This window comes from Haematobia irritans, chromosome 2, assembly GCF_050003625.1.
Source record: "Haematobia irritans isolate KBUSLIRL chromosome 2, ASM5000362v1, whole genome shotgun sequence".
In the NCBI taxonomy this organism is placed as follows: Eukaryota; Metazoa; Arthropoda; class Insecta; order Diptera; family Muscidae; genus Haematobia; species Haematobia irritans.
Window position 1 is genome coordinate 49,148,040 of NC_134398.1, and position 21,151 is coordinate 49,169,190.

A 21,151-nucleotide genomic window follows, 5' to 3' on the forward strand; every position below is an offset into this window, starting at 1 on the left:
TAGAGACCATATACCTACACCATGTACCAAATTTCAGCCGGATCGGATGAAATTTGCTTCTCTTTTAGGATCCGCAAGCCAAATCTTGGGATCGGTTTATATGGGGGCTATATATAATTATGGACCGATGTGGACCAATTTTTGCATGGTTGTTAGAGACCATATACTAAATTTCAGCCGGATCGGATGAAATATGATTCTGTTAGAGGCTCCACAAGCCAAATCTGAGGGTCCCTTTATATGGGGGCTATACGTAAAAGTGGACCGATATGGCCCATTTTCAATACCGTCCGACCTACATCGATAACAGCTACTTGTGCCAAGTTTCAAGTCGATAGCTTGTTTCGTTCGGAAGTTAACGTGAATATATATACTTTATGGGGTCTTAGAGCAATATTTCGATGTGTTACAAACGGAATGACAAAGTTAATATACCCCCATCCTATGATGGAGGGTATAAAAACAAATAAAATATATAAAATATTTGTTATTTTAAATTAGTGAGAAAAATGTTCGTTTTTTGAAAATTGGTTTATAAAAAAGAAAACACCAGCAGAATAACAACCCCTTCATTCGACTTCATTTTGGAATCTTCAATTATCTGGTAATATTCAGTGACGCTAACCTTTTGTGAAAAAATTGGTTTTGGATTTTTTTGTTTATATTTGTAGGTATTGAAATTGTAAAAGGTGGACAAAATTGCTAGGCAGCAAATTATTCAAAGTGAAAGGTACTACAAGAAGAAAAAATGTGTTTTAATATTTCAAGGCCAGTCGATGCTATTGATTCTAAATAAATATATTTAATATATTAATAAAACATGTATTTTATTGAAGAAAAAATTGCTTATATAAATACATAAAATTGTACTTAAAAACAGTGAGTGTTTGTCTCTCACTGCGTGCACATCGTTTTAGCTCTCAAGCTACTCGTACCCAAATACTTACCAAACAAATAAAAACAAAAACAATCTTTCTTTTCTGTAACGTGTATAAACCACTTTGTGATCAATCAAATCGACTGGAGCTGGAATAGGCGATTAACTCCCAACCATGGGGGGCCTGCTGTTCGACAGGGACAAAAGAGTCCTCAACCCAGACTCGCTGCAGCCAGTGTTTCTTTTAATGGCAAGGGCTGGAATCCATGCCGACAAGGGATTTACTAATGTCTCACCTTTCCTCATTAAAAAAGCTATAGATACTGTTGGTGGACAAGTTATGAATTGTAAAAAACTCCGAAATGGTCAACTACTTATTGAATGCACTAATGGAAAGCAAGCGAACAAAATAATCAAAATGATGTCGCTATCTATAGACATTTTTGTAAACGTCGAAGAGCACAAATCATTGAACGTTTCCAAAGGTATTTTCTACACTAACGAACTCCGTTGTCTAGATGACGAAGAAATCAAAAAAGAAATTGTAACCCTTAATAAAAGCATAACTGATATAAAACGACTTAAGAAACGTGACCCGGAAACAAAACAACTTACAACAGTGGACTCGGGACTATACATAGTCACATTCAACGTGAGAGATCCCCCAGAATCAGTTTATGTCGGGTACTTTTATTCTAAAGTGAAACCATATATAGCAAATCCACTTCGTTGCTATAATTGCTTCAAATTCGGTCATGTCTCAGACAAATGTTCGACCCCATCTAAGGTATGCCCACACTGCAACCAAAATGAACATACGAATGTTGACGAATCGGGAAAAAGGGAGAAATGTAATAACAAACCTAAATGTGCAAACTGCTTAAGCGACCACAATAGTTTTTCTAAAGAATGTCCATTGTACAAGAAGGAATATGAAATCCAAACTATTCGCATAACGGAAAAAATTACCATATATGAAGCACGTAAACAATACGCAATAAGGAATCCTCTCCCAGTTTCATTCGCCAATGCATCTTCTTTAAAACCAACAACACAATCAGCAACAACAAAAACATGCAACTGCTCTTGTAATTGCAAAACAAGTGGTGAACAGCCTAAACTCACCACTAATGAAATCAGTACTCCAGTAAAATCTCTTAAAGAAACATTATCAACTGTCTCTTCTATTCGTGAGATAACGCGAACAGATGGTTCGAAAATCAACCTAATCCCAAAGAGTATATCCAAACGGAAGAAACGTGAAATAGCAAAAGCCGAAAAAAAGAAGAAAAATAGCCCTGGAAAAGAATTTGATGATATTAACATTGATTTAGTAGGTGACGTATCGTCATGTAGCTCTTCAACTTATGAGTAACGAATACCAAATAATACAATGGAATTGCAATGGCTTGTTAAGCCACATAGATGAATTAAAACTTCTATTAAATAATATACCAAATTGTATTGCAATATGCATTCAAGAATCTAGATTCAACGCGAATTATTACACATCACTAAAAAACTTTAATTGTTTCAAGAATAACTTTATTTCAACATCAAATGCCCACGGAGGTGTATGTATTTATCTCAACAGTAGTATCGAAGGCGAGGAGATTCTTTTGAATACAGAACTACAGGTAGTAGCAATTAAGATTAAATTCCCTATAAATTGCATCTTATGCTCTATATATCTTCCCGGGTCAGAAAGTATTTCCAAAAATGAACTGAACAATTTGACAAGGCAATTTGATTTGCCTTATATATTGCTAGGAGACTTCAATGGACATAACACAATATGGGGTTCAGAAAGAACAGACTCCAGGGGAAAAATTATTGGCCAGTTTGTCAATGAAAACGACCTAAATATCCTAGACAATATAAATTGTCCAACTCATTTTAGCCACGCTTATGGATCATTTAGCCATATAGATTTAAGCATTATCTCACCAGAAATATCTCAATATTTTGAATGGAATATCTGTAATGATATCCACGGAAGCGACCATTACCCGATATTAATCAAATACAATGGGGTTTCCCCTTCATTTCAAAGAAGACCCACATGGAATGTTAGGAAAGCTAGATGGGACGAATTTAAATGTCTATTCCCAGTGCATTTAGAAACCTTTTCCGACATAGATGATATGGAAAATTATATTGCTACCACCATTATTCAATCAGCAGAACGAGCTATACCTCTTAGAAAACCAGAACGTAGTAGGAAGGAAGTCCCATGGTGGAATAATACCATAAAGATATTAGTAAAGGAGAGAAGGAGGCTTTTGAAACAATTTAAAAGAAATGTAACACAGGAGAACCTAGAAAGGTACAAACAGATAAAATATGAACTACGTAAGGAAATAAGAAGAAGTCGCAGGGAATCGTGGTTGCAATTCGTTGAAAGTATAAATCTTCGAACATCATCTACGGATGTATTCAGAAAAATTAAGGCATTAAATGGTTCTTCGAATTACAACCAAATTAACGCTATATATGATCAGGATATTCTAATAACGGATAGAAACCAAATAGCAGATGTAATGGCTAGTAACTTTGAGAATAACTCCTCATCGAGGAATTTCTCGTTGAAATTTAGGAGATACATTGCGAGAAAGGATTTTAAAGTTAACACGGCCAATAATTCAGAGGCATATAATGAGAAATTCTCTCTGATCGAACTAAAATCAGCCTTGCGAAGTTGTAAAGGGTCATCCCCAGGACCGGATAATATTCGCTATGAGATGATAAAGAACTTAGAGGAGGCATCACTGCAATACTTATTAGATTTTTATAACCTCATCTGGACACATCAGGTATTTCCAAGAAATTGGGGAAAATCATTAGTTATACCAATCCTTAAACCTGGAAAGGATAGTACAGATAAGAATAGTTATAGACCGATTTCTCTCACAAACTGTCTTTGCAAACTATTAGAAAGAATGGTCAACAAAAGATTAGTTTGGTACCTGGAAAAAAACAATATATTAGATGTTAACCAATCTGGGTTTAGGCAAAATAGATGTACTGTTGATAATCTGGCCATTCTACACTCCGATATAATGGAGAACTTTTCATATGGAAAAGATGTTATAGCTATATTTTTTGACATTCGACGAGCTTACGACTCAATGTGGAGAAAACTTGTATTTGAGAAACTAAATGTCTCAGAAATTAAGGGTAACATGGCGGCATTCATTTCAAACTTTTTAAAGGATCGAACATTTTGTTGTTTAATAGGAAACACTTACTCCAATTATTTCAACTTAGAAAATGGTGTGCCACAAGGATCCGTCCTGAGTGTGACCCTTTTTCTTCTTGCTATTAATTCAGTCTTCATGAATATAACTAAGGGGGTTAAAGCCCTACTTTATGCCGATGATCTGGTCATCTATTCTTCGGGTAGAAAGATATCCACTATATTTAAAAGAATTCAAAACACCATCAAGAAACTTGAGTCTTGGAGTGACATTACTGGGTTTCAGTTCCACCAGGAAAAGACCGTAGGCATAAAGTTTTCCAGGCGTAGAAAGAGTGGATTTCCAGACGATATACGATTAACCCTTTATGGAGAAGAAATTACATTTGTCGATAGGCACAAATTTTTAGGCGTAACTTTTGATGAAAAACTCACATTCCAACATCACATCCGAAATATAAAAGCTAAGGCAAACGCAAAACTTAACATAATAAAAATGCTAAGATGCTCCAAATTTGGTTCCGATCAGCAGTCACTTCTTAGGATATTAACATGCGTAGTATTGCCAACTATAGACTATGCTTCCATAATATATACATCCGCCTCGGATTATCATTTAAAAGATCTTAACCCCATACTGAATACAGGAATACGTTTAGCCACAGGAGCTTTTAGAACTAGTCCAGCAGTAAGCCTACAAGTACTGGCGTTCTGCCCTCCATTAGATCTACGGAGACTAAAACAATTGCTGTTATATACTCTTAAAATATTATCTCTGAAAGACCACCCATTTAATAAAATGATGGCAAATGAACACAAAATCAAAAAACTGACATCCAAACCAAAGAGATATCGACCCCTGTATATGAATGCTCATAATGAATTCTCTAAAATTTTACAAAAATATTACATTGACAAATCTAAAATAGAAATTACAAAAGTATCTGATATGGCTCCATGGTTACTTTCGAATCCATCTGTGAATTTCGAACTAGCTTTTTGCAAAAAGAACGAAATGCTCCCTGTTGAAATTCAACAACGTTTCAGAGAGATAATTAATGACAAATACAAGGGCTACCTGATCTTTTACACAGATGGATCAGTTATGAATGAAAAGTCTGGATTTGCATTTGTAGGAGAGAATCTATCTACCAAAAGGCGCTTATTTAATTTCTCATCCATCTATACGTGTGAGCTTCTTGCAATTAGGGCTTGCATAGAGTCAATTAGTCACAAGTATACGGGACGAAAAATAGTTATAATGTCGGACAGTAGGAGTGCACTGGAAGACATAAGCAACCCTTTTAGTAGGAACAATATAATAAACCAGCTACGCAATCTCATATCTAAATATACACATAATGAAATAAACTTTATGTGGATCCCAAGCCACGTAAATTTGACAGGAAATGAACTGGCTGATCGGCTAGCAAAAGAGGCACTAATGGATGCTGTGGATCCTACCTTTCACTTTCAACATAACGATTTCAAAAGATATATCAAGAAATACATTATTGACCAGTGGAATGATATATGGACAAATGATAATCAAACAAAACTATTTAAAATCCAAAACCACATCTCTCAAGGTTACAAACAAGCCAGTTTACCAAGAAATGACTTAATCAAATTTAATAGATTAAGAATTGGACATTGTTTATTAACACATAGATATATTATTGAGAAATTACCACCTCCTCAATGTGTATGTGGGCAAACTTTAACAATATTTCATATATTTAATCAATGTTTGAACTATGAAGACAAAAGGAATCGTTATAAAATCAATGATATTTCGGTACTCGCAAATGAAAATAACTATAAGAATATAAAACAATTTTTGGTGGATATTGATGTGTATAAGTCGATTTGAAAGTAAATTCAAAATAATTTTGAAATGTATATAATTAAATGAAATGTATATAATTATAATTTTGAAATGTATATAATTATTATAATTATCTGGATATCTGAACTATTTTAAGAAATTTATATATAGTTGCGGGTCTATATAACCTATTTGTGTTGGGCCCTTTTAAACCATAAATAAATAAATAAATAAATTGTACTTAAAAACGAAGGTAAGTAGATCTAAATTTGAAGTAAAAGGTTTACCACAAATATGTAAGATTTGTCCAAATGAATGAAAAAAGTTCAATAAAATCATTCCATATGTGAATTCAATTCAGTTAAATTTTCTCATTCTGTAGTATAGTGGTACATAAATATAGGAAAATGTTAACTAATATACGGAATGCATTCTACGTAATTTCTACGAAATTCACATCATTCAAACAAATAAAAATGTCTTTGGTGCTATACGAAGTTCAACTTTCTTCACAATGAGTTCATTTTAACTTAAAGAAGGGGTCACTTTTTTCTGGGTGCATCACAAAATTAATTTATCCAATTAATTTTTAATGGTATTTTTATACCCGCCACCATAGAATGGTGTTGGGGGAATAATAAGTTTGTCATTCCGTTTGTAACACATCGAAATATCGATTTCCGTCTATATAAAGTATATATATTCTTGATCAGGGAGAAATTCTAAGACGATATAACGATGTCCGTCTGTCTGTCTGTTGTAACCACGCTACAGTCTTCAATAATGAAGCAATCGTGCTGAAATTTTGTACAAACTCGTCTTTTGTCTGCAGGCAGGTCAAGTTCGAAGATGTGCTATATCGGTCCAGGTTTTGATATAGTCCCCATATAAACCGACCTCCCGATTTGGGGTCTTGGGCTTATAGAAATCGTAGTTTTTATCCAATTTGCCTGAAATTTGAAATCTATAGGTATCTTAGGACCATAAAGAGGTGCCAAAAATGGTGAGTATCGGTCCATGTTTTGGTATAGCCCCCATATAGACCGATCTCCCGATTTTACTTCTTGGACTTATAGAAACCGCAGTTTTTATTCAATTTGCCTGAAATTGGAACTAGAGGTATTTTAGGACCACAAATGCGTGTTTCGGAAATAGACATATAGACCGATCTCCCGAGTGTCGGTCCATGTTTTTGTATAGCACCCATATAGACCGATTTCCCGATTTCACTTCGTGGACTTATAGAAACCGTAGTTTTTATCAAATTGAAAATAAAGAGGTATTTTAGGACCATAAAAAGGTGTGCCGAAAGTGGTGAGTATCGGTCCATGCCTATTTCGGCACACGTACCACATATAGGTGTGCCGAAATAGGCGTGTATTGGTCCATGTTTTTGTATATCCCCCATATAAACCGATCTCCAGATTTTATTTATTGGGCTTATAGAAACCGTACTTTTTAACCAATTTGCAAGAAATTTCAAATCTAGAATTATTTTACGACCCTAAAAAGGTGCGCCGAAAATGGTGAGTATCGGTCAATAGCTCCCATATAGACCGATCTCCCAATTTTATTTTTGGGCTTGTAGAAACCATAGTTTTTGTCCTATTTGCCTGAAATTGGAGGTTTTTTAGAACTATAAATAGGTTGTGAGAAATGATTTTTTTTTTGGGATTTTAGAAACCGTAGTTTTAATCCAATTGTCCTGAAATTTTAAATCTAAAAGTATTTTAGCACCATAAAGAAGTGTGCCGAAAACCGTAAGTATCGTCCATGTCTTAGTATAGCCCTCTTAAGATCGATCTCTCGATTTAACTTCTTGGGTTTCTAGAAACCGTAGTTTTTATGCGATTTGCCTGAAATTGTACTTTGGACTCACAAAAACGTGTATCGGATTTAGTTTTTATCGGTGCATATGGTAAGGTAAGGTATAGAAGGCGCACTAATCATGAAAATTGCTTGAAACTGAATGTAAAATTTCCATATTTTACTTCTCGTAATCATTTAAATAATGGGGGTGAAAATCTACAGAGTTTAAATTTCAAATCAAGATGTTATTTCATCATTTTCTTGCACTTCCTCTAAAACTCAAACAAAAATGGTTCTTATAAAAACAAAATCTGATATATTCCTCATAGGTAAACTCTTTAAATTTATCTTCGGGAAGTGTACTAGTTGAACGGGTCTGCTTGGGAGAATATCTGTCATTAAACCCCCCTGAAATTTTAAAGGAAACTATAATATTTGATTCTTGGTGGTGGGTATTTAAGATTCGGCCCGGCCGAACTTACTGCTGTATATACTTGTCTCTTCTATGAGAGGGTGTAATTCCATAAACGGCAATAAAAAATACAACAGGTTTTAAAATCGGTTTTTAAAAATCTTAATATGTGACTACAATTTAGTTGAATTTTCGCGCGACCTAGTCCATTTGTCCTATAAAACCGTTTACTTTTTTTCGGTGTATAATCATTCTACATATGTAGTTTTTAACCATCCAGAGGTGAATTCGTAACTGAATAATATTATTACCATACTCATTCACACCATTTCAATTTCAACAATACACCCTAAACTATGCTTTAATAAGTGTTTGTGTTTTTTTTTTCTTTCGTTATTCAAAGAGATGTCGATCAATTTAAATAGACATTAGATGGGAATTTTCTTTAACGATATTTTGGTTCTGTTTAACTTTTAATGGTGTAATATTAAAATTAAAAATATTTATATAATTACAACCAGTAAGGAAAGTCTAAAGTCGGGCGGGGCCGACTATATTATACCCTGCACCACTTTGTAGATCTAAATTTTCGATACCATATCACATCCGTCAAATGTGTTGGGGCTATATATAAAGGTTTGTGCCAAATACATACATTTAAATATCACTCGATCTGGACAGAATTTGATAGACTTCTACAAAATCTATAGACTCAAAATTTAAGTCGGCTAATGCACTAGGGTGGAACACAATGCTAGTAAAAAAAATATGGGAAACATTTAAATCTGGAGCAATTTTAAGAAAACTTCGCAAAAATTTATTTATGATTTATCGCTCGATATATATGCATTAGAAGTTTAGGAAAATTAGAGTCATTTTTACAACTTTTGGACTAAGCAGTGGCGATTTTACAAGGAAAATGTTGGTATTTTGACCATTTTTGTCGAAATCAGAAAAACATATATATGGGAGCTATATCTGAACCGATTTCAACCAAATTTGGCACGCATAGCTACAATGCTAATTCTACTCCCTGTGCAAAACTTCAACTAAATCGGAGCAAAAAATTGGCCTCTGTGGTCATTTGAGTGTAAATCGGGCGAAAGCTATATATGGGAGCTATATCTAAATCTGAACCGATTTCAACCAAATTTGACACGCATAGCTACAATGCTAAATCTACTCCCTGTGCAAAATTTCAACTAAATCGGAGCAAAACATTGTCCTCTGTGGGCAAATGAGTGTAAATCGGGCGAAAGCTATATATGGGAGCTATATCTAAATCTGAACCGATTTGGCTGACATTTTGCAAGTTTTTCGAGACTCATAAAATATTCGGATGTACGGAATTTGAGGAAGATCGGTTGATATACACGCCAATTATGACCATATCGGTGAAAAATATATATGGCAGCTATATCTAAATCTGAACCGATTTTTTCCAAAATCAATAGGGATCGCCGTTGAGCCGAAACAGGACCCTATACCAAATTTTAGGACAATCGGACTAAAACTGCGAGCTGTACTTTGCACACAAAAATACATCAACAGACAGACGGACAGACAGACAGACAGACAGACAGACAGACAGACATACAGACGGACATCGCTAAATCGACTCAGAATTTAATTCTAAGACGATCGGTATACTAAACGATGGGTCTCAGACTTTTCCTTCTTGGCGTTACATACAAATGCACAAACTTATTATACCCTGTACCACAGTAGTGGTGAAGGGTATAAAAATAGTATTTTATTGGTTTCGTTTTTGTTATTGTTGGTTTCTTCTTCAATCAATACAATCGTTTTGATTTCCGCTTAACCGCGTGGATCAAACTACAAGAGTAGCTTATCCAACAGAGTAATGTAACCAAATCTATTTGGACAAAGCACTGCAAGCATATATGTTATAACTTCAGAATTTGTTCAAATAAAAAATTGTTTGTACTGTACAAATTATGTTTCACCATAAGCATATATTTTTGAGGCCCCAAATAGTTAATTCCTTTTTTATACCCTCCACCATAGGATAGGGGTATATTAACTTTGTCATTCCGTCGTGGTGAAATTCCGAGTCGATCTAGCCACGTCCGTCCGTCTGTTGAAATCACGCTAACTTCCGAACGAAATAAGCTATCGAATTGAAACAGAGCCTCTTGGAACAGCAAAATTCATCCGAATCGGTATAAATTTGGTACATTGTGCTAGTAGTTATATGGTCTCTAACAACCATGCCAAACTAAGTCCGTATCGGTCTATAGATATATATAGCCCCCAGATAAACCGACGCCAAATCACACAAAAATTGGTCCATACGGGTTCGCAATTGTATATAGCCCTCATATAAAGCGACCCAATATTTCAGTTCCTCCGCTCTAATTACCGCGCAAAGGTTCATATCGGTTCTTAATTATTTGCAGAATTCCCTATAGATATATACACTCAAAGAAAAAAAGACGTTTGGAAAACGTTTTTCTTTTGTTAGAGTTTTTTGAATTGCTTCGAAAATATTAAACTTTCGTTTGTTACAAAATTTTTACTTTTTCAATAAAAAAAATATTTTTGAACAAACATGTGTTGCTGGTCCATTTCGTTTATATTAAGCACTGTTATTTTCTGACATCAAGTTTTTAATAAGTTCCTAGTAAAAATTTAATATAGTAGTATGTAATGTTGAACATCTTTCGGAATATTCCGAACATATCTGGAATATATGTAAAAAAAACTTTTTGGTGTTCGGTCGAAGCATGGATCGAACCCACGACCCTTGGCATGCAAGGCGGACGTGGTAACCACTGCTCCACGGTGCCCAACTAAATGTATGCTTCTGTTAAATAAAGTTTGTTTAATCGGCTCGTGGGCGCCGCAAGCTATGCTATATTAATAAATAACTTATATGGATAATTTTCTATTGATGAGTATAACAGCTACATAGTTCAGCCGATAGTGGCTTACAAATTGCATGGTCCGCGTTTCGATTCTGCGTCCAGGCGAAAGGTAAAATTTAAAAAATTTATAAAATCGAATAATTTCTTCTACATTGTTTGTATTACAGAAAAAGGTGCTAAGAACTAAAAAGCCTCGAGGAAATGAGAACGATGTGAGGGAAAATGCAATTAGCTGGAAAAGATTGTTTTTTTGTTTTTTTTTTTTTTTTTTTTGAGTTTGTCTTTATGATTTTTTTTTTTTACATACTGGAAAAGAATAAACGTTTATCACAAAAAGTATATACGAAATAAACTTCCTTACGGCGAAAAGCAAATGAAGTTTGTTTGTCTAAAATTCCGTTAGGGAGGAAAGAATTATTTTTTGCGTGTAATTTGTTTGTCTAATATATCTTACAATTTAGAAGACGATTTTAAGAAATTTTAAGATACCTTGCTATCGGTAAATATTATCACAATCCATGTAATTCGATTGTGGATGACAGTCTTTATTAGAAGTTTTTACGCAATCCATGGTGGAGGATTCGGTCTGGCCGAACTTATGGCCGTATATACTTGTTCATTTCTTTAAATAAACCACAAAAACATATTTATCCACAACTAGTGTTGCCAGTATTGGGGATTTTTCCCCAAATTGGGGATATTTTTTCGTGAATGGGAACGAAATTTTTGAGTTGGGAACTTGGGGATTTGATGGGGAATTTTCATAAATTTGAGGATTTTTTTGAGAAATCGGTTTAATCTTTTTCAATAAAATGTTTTTTTTTTATAGGAAATTTTGCCAAAATTTTATTTATATATATTTTGTCAAAGATTTATTTCTATAGAAAATTTTGTCAAAATTTTATTTCTATAGAAAATTTCGTCAAAATTTTATTTCTATTGAAAATTTTGTAATTTTTTTTTAAGTTTTGTCAAAATTTTATTATACCCTGCGCCACACTGTGGAACAGGGTATTATAAATTAGAGCATATGTTTGCAACACCCAGAAGGAGACGAGATAGACACATGGTGTCCTTGGCAAAAATGCTCAGAGTGGGCTCCAGAGAAGAACAAATGTGCCAAATTTTATTGAAATCGGTTCAGATTTAGATCATATATATCTTTCGCCCGATATGGACTAATAAGGTCCCAGAAGCCAGAGTTTTACCCCAATTTGGTTGAAATTTTGCACTAGGAGTACAATTAGTAGTGTAGTCAAGTGTGCTAAATTTCATTGAAATCGGTTCAGATTTAGATATAGCTCCCATATATATCGTTCGCCCGATTTACACTCATATGACCACAGAGGCCAATTTTTTACTCCGATTTAGTTTAAATTTTGCACAGGGAGTAGAATTAGCATTGTAGCTATGCGTGCCCAATTTGGTTGAAATCGGTTCAGATTTAGATATAGCTCCCATATATATGTTTTCTGATTTCGACAAAAATGGTCAAAATACCAACATTTTCCTTGTAAAATCGCCACTGCTTAGTCGAAAAGTTGTAAAAATTACTATAATTTTCCTAAACTTCTAACACATATATATTGAGCGATAAATCATAAATATACTTTTGCAAAGTTTCCTTTAAAATTTCTTCAGATTTAAAAGGTTGCCATATTTATACCCTTCACCACTACTGTGGTACAGGGTATAATAAGTTTGTGCATTTGTATGTAACGCCAAGAAGGAAAAGTCTGAGACCCATCGTTTAGTATACCGATCGTCTTAGAGTTAAATTCTGAGTCGATTCAGCGATGTCCGTCTGTCTGTCTGTCTGTCTGTCTGTCTGTCTGTCTGTCTGTCTGTCTGTCTGTCCGTCCGTCTGTCTGTTGATGTATTTTTTTGTGCAAAGTACAGTTCGCAGTTTTAGTCCGATTGTCCTAAAATTTGGTATAGGGTCCTGTTTCGGCTCAAAGACGAACCCTATTGCTTTTGGAAAAATCGATTCAGATTTAGATATAGCTGTCATATATATTTTTCACCGATCTGGTCATAATTCGCGTGTATATCAAATGATCTTCCTCACATTCCGTACATCCGAATATTTTATGAGTCTCGAAAAACTTGCTTAATATCAGCCAAATCGGTTTAGATTTAGATATAGCTCCCATATATAGCTTTCGCCCGATTTACACTCATTTGCCCACAGAGGCCATTTTTTTACTCCGATTTAGTTGAAATTTTGCACAGGGAGTAGAATTAGCATTGTAGCTATGCGTGTCAAATTTGGTTGAAATCGGTTCAGATTTAGATATAGCTCCCATATATAGCTTTCGCCCGATTTACGCTCAAATGACCACAGAGGCCAATTTTTTGCTCCGATTTAGTTGAAATTTTGCACAGAAAGTATAATTAGCATTGTAGCTATGCGTGCCAAATTTGGTTGACATCGGTTCAGATTTAGATATAGCTCCCATATATAGCTTTCGTCCGATTTACACTCATATGACCACAGAGGCCAATTTTTTGCTCCGATTTAGTTGAAATTTTGCACAGAAAGTATAATTAGCATTGTAGCTATGCGTGCCAAATTTGGTTGATATCGGTTCAGATTTAGATATAGCTCCCATATAGAGCTTTCGTCCGATTTACACTCATATGACCACATAGGCCAAAGGCCAATTTTTTGCTCCGATTTAGTTGAAATTTTGCACAGGGAGTAGAATTAGCATTGTAGCTATGCGTGCCAAATTTGGTTGAAATCGGTTCAGATTTAGATATATCTCCCATATATAGCTTTCGCCCGATTTACTCTCATGTGACCGTAGAGGCCAATTTTTAACTCCGATTTAGTTGAAATTTTACACAGGGAGTAGAATTAGCATTGTAGCTATGCGTGCCAAATTTGGTTGAAATCGGTTCAGATTTATATATATATATATATATATATATATATATATATATATATATATATATATTATATATATATATATATATATATATATATATATATATATATATATATATATATATATATATATATATATATATATATATATATATATATATATATATATATATATATATATATATATATATATATATATATATATATATATATATATATATATATATATATAATATATATATATATATATATATATATATATATATATATATATATATATATATATATATATATATATATATATATATATATATATGTTTTTCTGATTTCGACAAAAATGGTCAAAATACCAACATTTTCCTTGTAAAATCGCCACTGCTTAGTCGAAAAGTTGTAAAAATGACTAATTTTCCTAAACTTCTAATGCATATATATCGAGCGATAAATCATAAATAAACTTTTGCGTAATTTTCTTAAAATTGCTCCAGATTTAAATGTTTCCCATATTTTTTTACTAACATTGTGTTCCATCCTAGTGCATTAGCCGACTTAAATTTTGAGTCTATAGATTTTGTAGAAGTCTATCAAATTCTGTCCAGATCGAGTGATATTTAAATGTATGTATTTGGTACAAACCTTTATATATAGCCCCAACACATTTGACGGATGTGATATGGTATCGAAAATTTAGATCTACAGAGTGGTGCAGGGTATAATATAGTCGGCCCCGCTCGACTTTAGACTTTCCTTACTTGTTATACCCACCACCATAGAATGGTGACGGGGGTATAATAAGTTTGTCATTCCGTTTGTAACACATCGAAATATCGATTTCCGACTATATAAAGTATATATATTCTTGATCAGGGAGAAATTCTAAGACGATATAACGATGTCCGTCTGTCCGTCTGTCTGTCTGTTGTAATCACGCTACAGTCTTCAATAATGAAGCAATCGTGCTGAAATTTTGCACAAACTCGTCTTTTGTCTGCAGGCAGGTCAAATTCGAAGATGGGCTATATCGTTCCAGGTTTTGATATAGTCCCCATATAAACCGACCTCCCGATTTGGGGTCTTGGGCTTATAGAAATCGTAGTTTTTATCCAATTTGCCTGAAATTGGACATCTAGAGGTATTTTATGACCATAAAGAGGTGTGCCAAAAATGGTGAGTATCGGTCCATGTTTTGGTATAGCCCCCATATAGACCGATCTCCCGATTTTACTTCTTGGGCTTATAGAAACCGCCGTTTTTATTCAATTTACCTGAAATTGGAAATCTAGAGGTATTGTAGGACCACAAATACGTGTGCCAAAAATTGTGAGTATCGGTCCATGTTTTGGTATGGTCCCCAAATAAAACGACCTCCCGATTTGGGGTCTTGGGCTTATAGAAACCGTAGTTTTTATCCAATTTGTCTGAAATTAAAAATCTAGAGGTATTTTAGAACCATAAAGAGGTGTGCCGAAAATTGTGAGTATCGGTCCATATTTTACTATAGCCCCAATATAGACCGATTTCCCGATTTTACTTCTTGGGCTTCTAGAATCCAAAGTTTTTATCCTATTTGCCTGAAATTGGAAATCTAGAGGTATTTTCGGGTCATAAAGAGATATGCCGAAAACGGTGAGTATCGGTCCATATTATAGTATAGCCCCCATAAGAACGATCTCCCGATTTAACTCCTTGGGTTTCTAGAAACCGTAGTTTTTATTTGATTTGCCTGAAATTGTAAATATTCTGGTATTTTAGGCTCACAAAAACGTGTATCGGATTAAGTTTTTATCGGTCCATTTGGTAATGTCTCCATATAGACCGACTTCATTTCTTGAGGGTGTAGGAGGCGCATTGATCATGAAAATTGCTTGAAACTCAATGTAAAATTTCCAGATTTTACTTCTACAGATTTAAGATTTTAAATCAAGACGTTATTTTATAATTTTCTTGTACATTTACAAGAGATGTTAATGATTCCTCTAAAACTCAACCAAAAATGGTTCTTATAAATCCAGAATCTGATATAGTCCTCATAGATGAAATCTTTAAATTTATCTTCGGGAAGTGTCCTCAAGTCCTCAAGCCCTTCTGAGATTTCAAAGGAAACCCTAATATTTTTCATGGTGGTGGGTATTTAAGGTTCGGCCCGGCCGAACTTACTGCTGTATATACTTGTTTTTTACTAACATTGTGTTCCACCCTAGTGCATTAGCCGACTTAAATTTTGAGTCTATAGATTTTGTAGAAGTATATCAAATTCTGTCCAGATCGAGTGATATTTAAATGTATGTATTTGGGACAAACCTTTATATATAGCCCCAACACATTTGACGGATGTGATATGGTATCGAAAATTTAGATCTACAAAGTGGTGCAGGGTATAATATAGTCGGCCCCGCCCGACTTTAGACTTTCCTTACTTGTTTTTATAGTACATTTTTTATTTCTATAGAAAGTTTTGTCAAAACTTCGTTTCTATATAGAACATTTTTGTCAAAATTGTGTTTTGTCAAATTTAGACGATTTGTAGACAAATTTCTCAAATTTTGTTTTCTATATTCATTCATAAAGACAAGGAATTCCAAACTCGCATATTCATGTCTCCAGCATTTGGAAGACGATCACCAGTCTCTTGGTGTTGTGGTTCGAAATCTGGATCGTATTGCAGCTTGCTGAATTATTATTACTGATTCTCTACAGCAAAGCCTTTTGCTTTATTTTTGTTTTCAAAATAATTTTCAAAAATGTATTGGGAATTTTTGTGAGGAATTTTAATTTAAATGTGGGACTTTTGGGGACGAAAACATCATAATTTGTTTTTTAATCATTAGGATCCATTTCAATACCATACCAATGTCGTAACCAAAAAAATATATTTTTTTTAGATGAAGATTAAACTACAATTGTATTTTGGATTTGATAAATATTCTGTTCTGGTTTATGAGTTTATATGCTCTGATCACTGATACCATTATATAATAGAAAAATATTTTTCCCATATTCCATAAATAAAATCTACACGTATGCATACCCACAAGAAATGCTATTTAATGCTCTTATCGGTAGTGCTGCATCCCAAATATTCTTAAAGGCAATTTCAGATAATAAAAACATGTTTGTTATTTAATAGACAAACACAAATACAATTTTGTATTAAAAATCATTTGAAACTTTCTTTGTGAAGATCAAGTGTTAAACTCATCCAAAGATAAGAATTTCATCAACATAAATTAGGAGAATTTAAAGATTTTTGATGAGAATAATAAATATGCTTTAAGTATTCTCAAAGAAAAGGTCACAACCTTTTCATATTTGTCATTAAGTCAATGACGATGAGCCCATACTGGTCTGTCTCATGTATTCGTACCATGTGCAATACGCGAAAAATAAAGTTTCCGATGGCAAAATATAAAATCTCCACATATTCTTGATCAAAATAAAGGGTGGTTAAAATTTCAAGGGCCGATGTTGATTTTGAATAAAACACAAACTATTTAGGAATTTATTGTAATTTTATTTTATTATGATATATTGGTATTACTCAATTATGTATGGAACAAAATATCGGCCAAATAGGCGCCGCGACCTCGGTGGCACACCTCCATCCGATGGTCAAAATTTTCGATGACGCTGAGGCATAATGGAGGTTCTATGCCATTAATGTGCCGAATTATCTCATCCTTTAGCTCTTAAATTGTTGCTGGCTTATCGACGTAACCTTTTCTTTCAAATAACCCCAAAGAAAAAAGTCCAACGGTGTCAAATCACATGATCTTGGTGGCCAATTGACATCGCCATTACGTGAGATAACACGGCCATTGAATTTGTTGCGCAAAAGAGCCATTGTTTCGTTAGCTGTGTGGCAAGTGGCACCGTCCTGCTGAAACCACATATCGTCCACATCCATATCTTCTAATTCGGGCCGTAAAAAGTTCGTTATCATCTCACGATAGCGAACACCATTCACAGTAACTGCCTGACCGGCCTCATTTTGGAAAAAATACGGCCCGATGATGCCGCCAGCCCATAAACCGCACCAAACAGTCACTCTTTGTGGGTGCATTGGTTTTTCGACAATCACTTTTGGATTCTCATTTGCCCAAATGCGACAATTCTGTTTATTGACGAATCCACTGAGGTGAAAATGTGCCTCATCACTGAAGATGATTTTCTTCGATAATTGATCATCCATATCATAATAAGTCTGGATAGCTTTAACACGTTGTTGGATTGTGTATCTCTCCATGGTTCAAATTGAGTAAGTCTGAAATAGAAAAATGTCAAATAAAATTCGGAAAAACAACTTGGCGTTTAGGTGTGGTTCACATTCAACATCGGCCCTTACAATTTAACCACCCTTATTGACAATTAAAAAATTTATTGAAGCTGAAAACTTCTTCAATTAAATAACTAATTGATACAATTAGCTTTTTAATCAAACTGGAAAAATTGAATCGATAAAGTCAATGATTGAAAATATTTAATAAAAGCAAGTATAAGCGGTCGTAAGTTCGGCCAGGTCTCCACCATGGATTGCGTAGAAACTTCTACCAATATTTTTCCAAAATTGGACCAAAATTCGTACCAGCGAAGCATTTTTCCAAATTAAATTAATATAATTTAAAAGTTTTTTCCAAAACTTTATTTCAATAGAAAATGTTGTCAAATTTTTATTTCTATTAATTTCTATAGAAAATTTTGTCGTAATTTAATTTCTATAGAAAATTTTGTCAAAATTTTATTTCTATAGAAAACTTTGTCAAAATTCTATTTCTATAGAAAATTTTGTCCAAATTTTATTTCTATAGACGATTTTGCCAAATTTTATTTCTGTAGAAAATTTTGTCATAATTTAATTTCTATAGAAAATTTGGTTTTTTTTTTGCAGATGAAATACGTATATAATTCAGTTCTTGACCGGTATGTATAGGGACCCAGCAAAAATTTTGGAAAATTGTGAAACCGGTCCCCTTTTATGCCAAAACACTATAAAGGCAAAAGAACATTATAACTAAGGACCTAAGAATTCAGGTAATGTTTAACAAAATCAACTTTTAATTGGACAAACATAAGTTCTAATTATTATGTTTACTTCAGGAAAACCAATTTAGCTTACCGTTTGCTGACTTATTGGAACTCTAGGCGCATCTACATATTAGAAGGAACATTCTGACATGGTTATTATGATAAGAAAGATAATTAATTATATAGTTTATTTCTTCATCCTTTAGTTGTTATTGATAGTAATTGTATGTGTAAGTTATATAAGAACAAAACACACAAATGACAAGATCCAAAATCTTCTGTCTACTGCAGAATTCACAAAAATAAAATATTGAATATGTTTTATAAGACAAGCATATTTTCTTTTATTTCAAATAAAACTAAATAAGATTTTGGAGCGCAATATATAAATTTTTGATTGAAATGTATTGCCAATTTCAATTAATTAGTTAATTGAATCAATCACATAGTTGATTGATTTTTGTCGCGAAATTAATTAAAATTTAAATTGATTCAATTAAAATATTGATTGAATTTTATGTCAAAAACCAATCACTGTTTTAATTGATTCAATCACACAATTAATTGATTCCGTGACAAAAGTCAATTAAATTTTTAATTGAAAATCGCGTTGGATTCCAATCAAAATGGGGGATTGATATTATCATTTTCGTGATTGAAATAAAGTAGAAAGTCGGGAGGGGCCAATTACATCATACCCTAAACCACCCCATCTGAATTAGTAAACATAAGCATTTGAGGGATAACATTGGTATAGATTTGAGAGATAAACCGCATTTCCACATTTAAAAACATTAAGGGGTACAGTTTTATGGGAGTTTCGTCACAATCTGAGCAGAAATGTCTGATATTATATATAGTTATACACACAAAAAATTATCACCAAAATTTTTTCAATTAAACACTTAATTGAATTTGGAAACGGATTCAATTAATATGTTTATTGATTCAATTAATTATTTAATTTATTTTCTATTTCCAGAACTTGCAAAGTATCATCAATATAATACCAAATATTACATTGCTTTCCCATTATTTTTATCTTTGATTGGTTCAAATTTTAATAGACGATTTTAATGTGTGGAAATTTTGGAAAGGAATTATTACTAAAATTAAATTACCGAGATCCTTAATACACCTTCTTATGCTAAAAGACTACAACTGCAAAAAAAAATTATAAATCTGCAACCTGGAACTAAGAATTGAACTTGATATTCTATGCAGGTAACGTTTAACAAAATTAACTTTTAATTGAACAAAATTAAATTCGAATTATTCTGTTTACTTTCAGAAAAACTAATTTAGCTTACAGGCTGCTGATTTATTGGAAATCTAGGCACATCAACATATTAGAAGGAACATGCTAACATGGTTATTATTATAAGGAAGATAATGATTTATATAATTTATTTTTTCACCCTATAGTTGTTATTGATAGTAGTTGTATTTGTAAGTTATGTTAGAACAAAACACAAATGACAAGAATCAAATTTATTTGTCTATTGCATAATTCAAAAAATAATAAAATATTAAATATGTTTTATAAGAAACACATATTTTCTTTTATTTCAAAAGAAAAAAAAAACTAAATACGATTTTGGGGTCGCAATATATATATTTTTGGATCGAAATTTATAGCCAATTTCAATTAATTATTTAATTGAATGAATCAAATAGTTGATTGAAATTAATTAAAATTTTAATTGATTCAATTAAAACTGTGATTGAATTTATGTTAAAAATCAATCACGTTTTTAATTGATTCAATCACACAATTAATTGATTCCGTGACAAAAGTCAATTAAATTTTTAATTGAAAATCGTGTTGGTTTTCAATCAAAATGGGTGATTGATACTATCATTTTCGTGATTGAAGACATTTCAATTAAAAAAATGATTGAATCCGCGATTTTCGTGATTGAAATCAAAAATTTTTTTTTTGTGTGTAGCTATAGTTGATTTTGCACCTACAGAGTTAGTATATAACTAATATTGAGTCCATTGTTAAAAAAGAGTAAATTGCTCAATTAATGTCAAAATTCGTAAAATACGGGCAATATTATTATGTAAGAGTTACATGTAAGTCTAAATATGATCGAATAATACATAAAAATTTGAAACTTGAGAAGCATTGTATAATAAATAAGAGTATTATGGCAAAATTTGGGAAATCGATCGATGTATATATATGGGAGCTATATATAAATCTGAACCGATTTGGATCATATT

At 33.0% G+C, this 21,151-nt stretch overlaps 1 protein-coding gene across 1 annotated transcript; it reads left to right on the forward strand.

Annotated features, from left to right (window-relative positions):
- Window positions 1–1,052: 1,052 nt before the first annotated feature.
- LOC142224557 (uncharacterized) lies at window positions 1,053–5,946 on the forward strand. The gene is made up of 2 exons (XM_075294342.1): window positions 1,053–2,210; window positions 2,416–5,946. The coding sequence occupies exons 1-2, from the start codon at window positions 1,053–1,055 to the stop codon at window positions 5,944–5,946; spliced, it is 4,689 nt and encodes a 1,562-aa protein (XP_075150457.1).
- Window positions 5,947–21,151: the final 15,205 nt, after the last annotated feature.

What these genes read in the sequence shown, in the direction of transcription:
- LOC142224557 (XM_075294342.1), top strand. Translation starts at nt 1,053, where the DNA reads ATGGGGGGCCTGCTGTTCGACAGGGACAAAAGAGTCCTCAACCCAGAC. An exon ending in ATGATATTAACATTGATTTA is followed by an intron (nt 2,211 to 2,415) that starts GTAGGTGACGTA and finishes AATTGTTTCAAG; the next exon opens with AATAACTTTATTTCAACATC.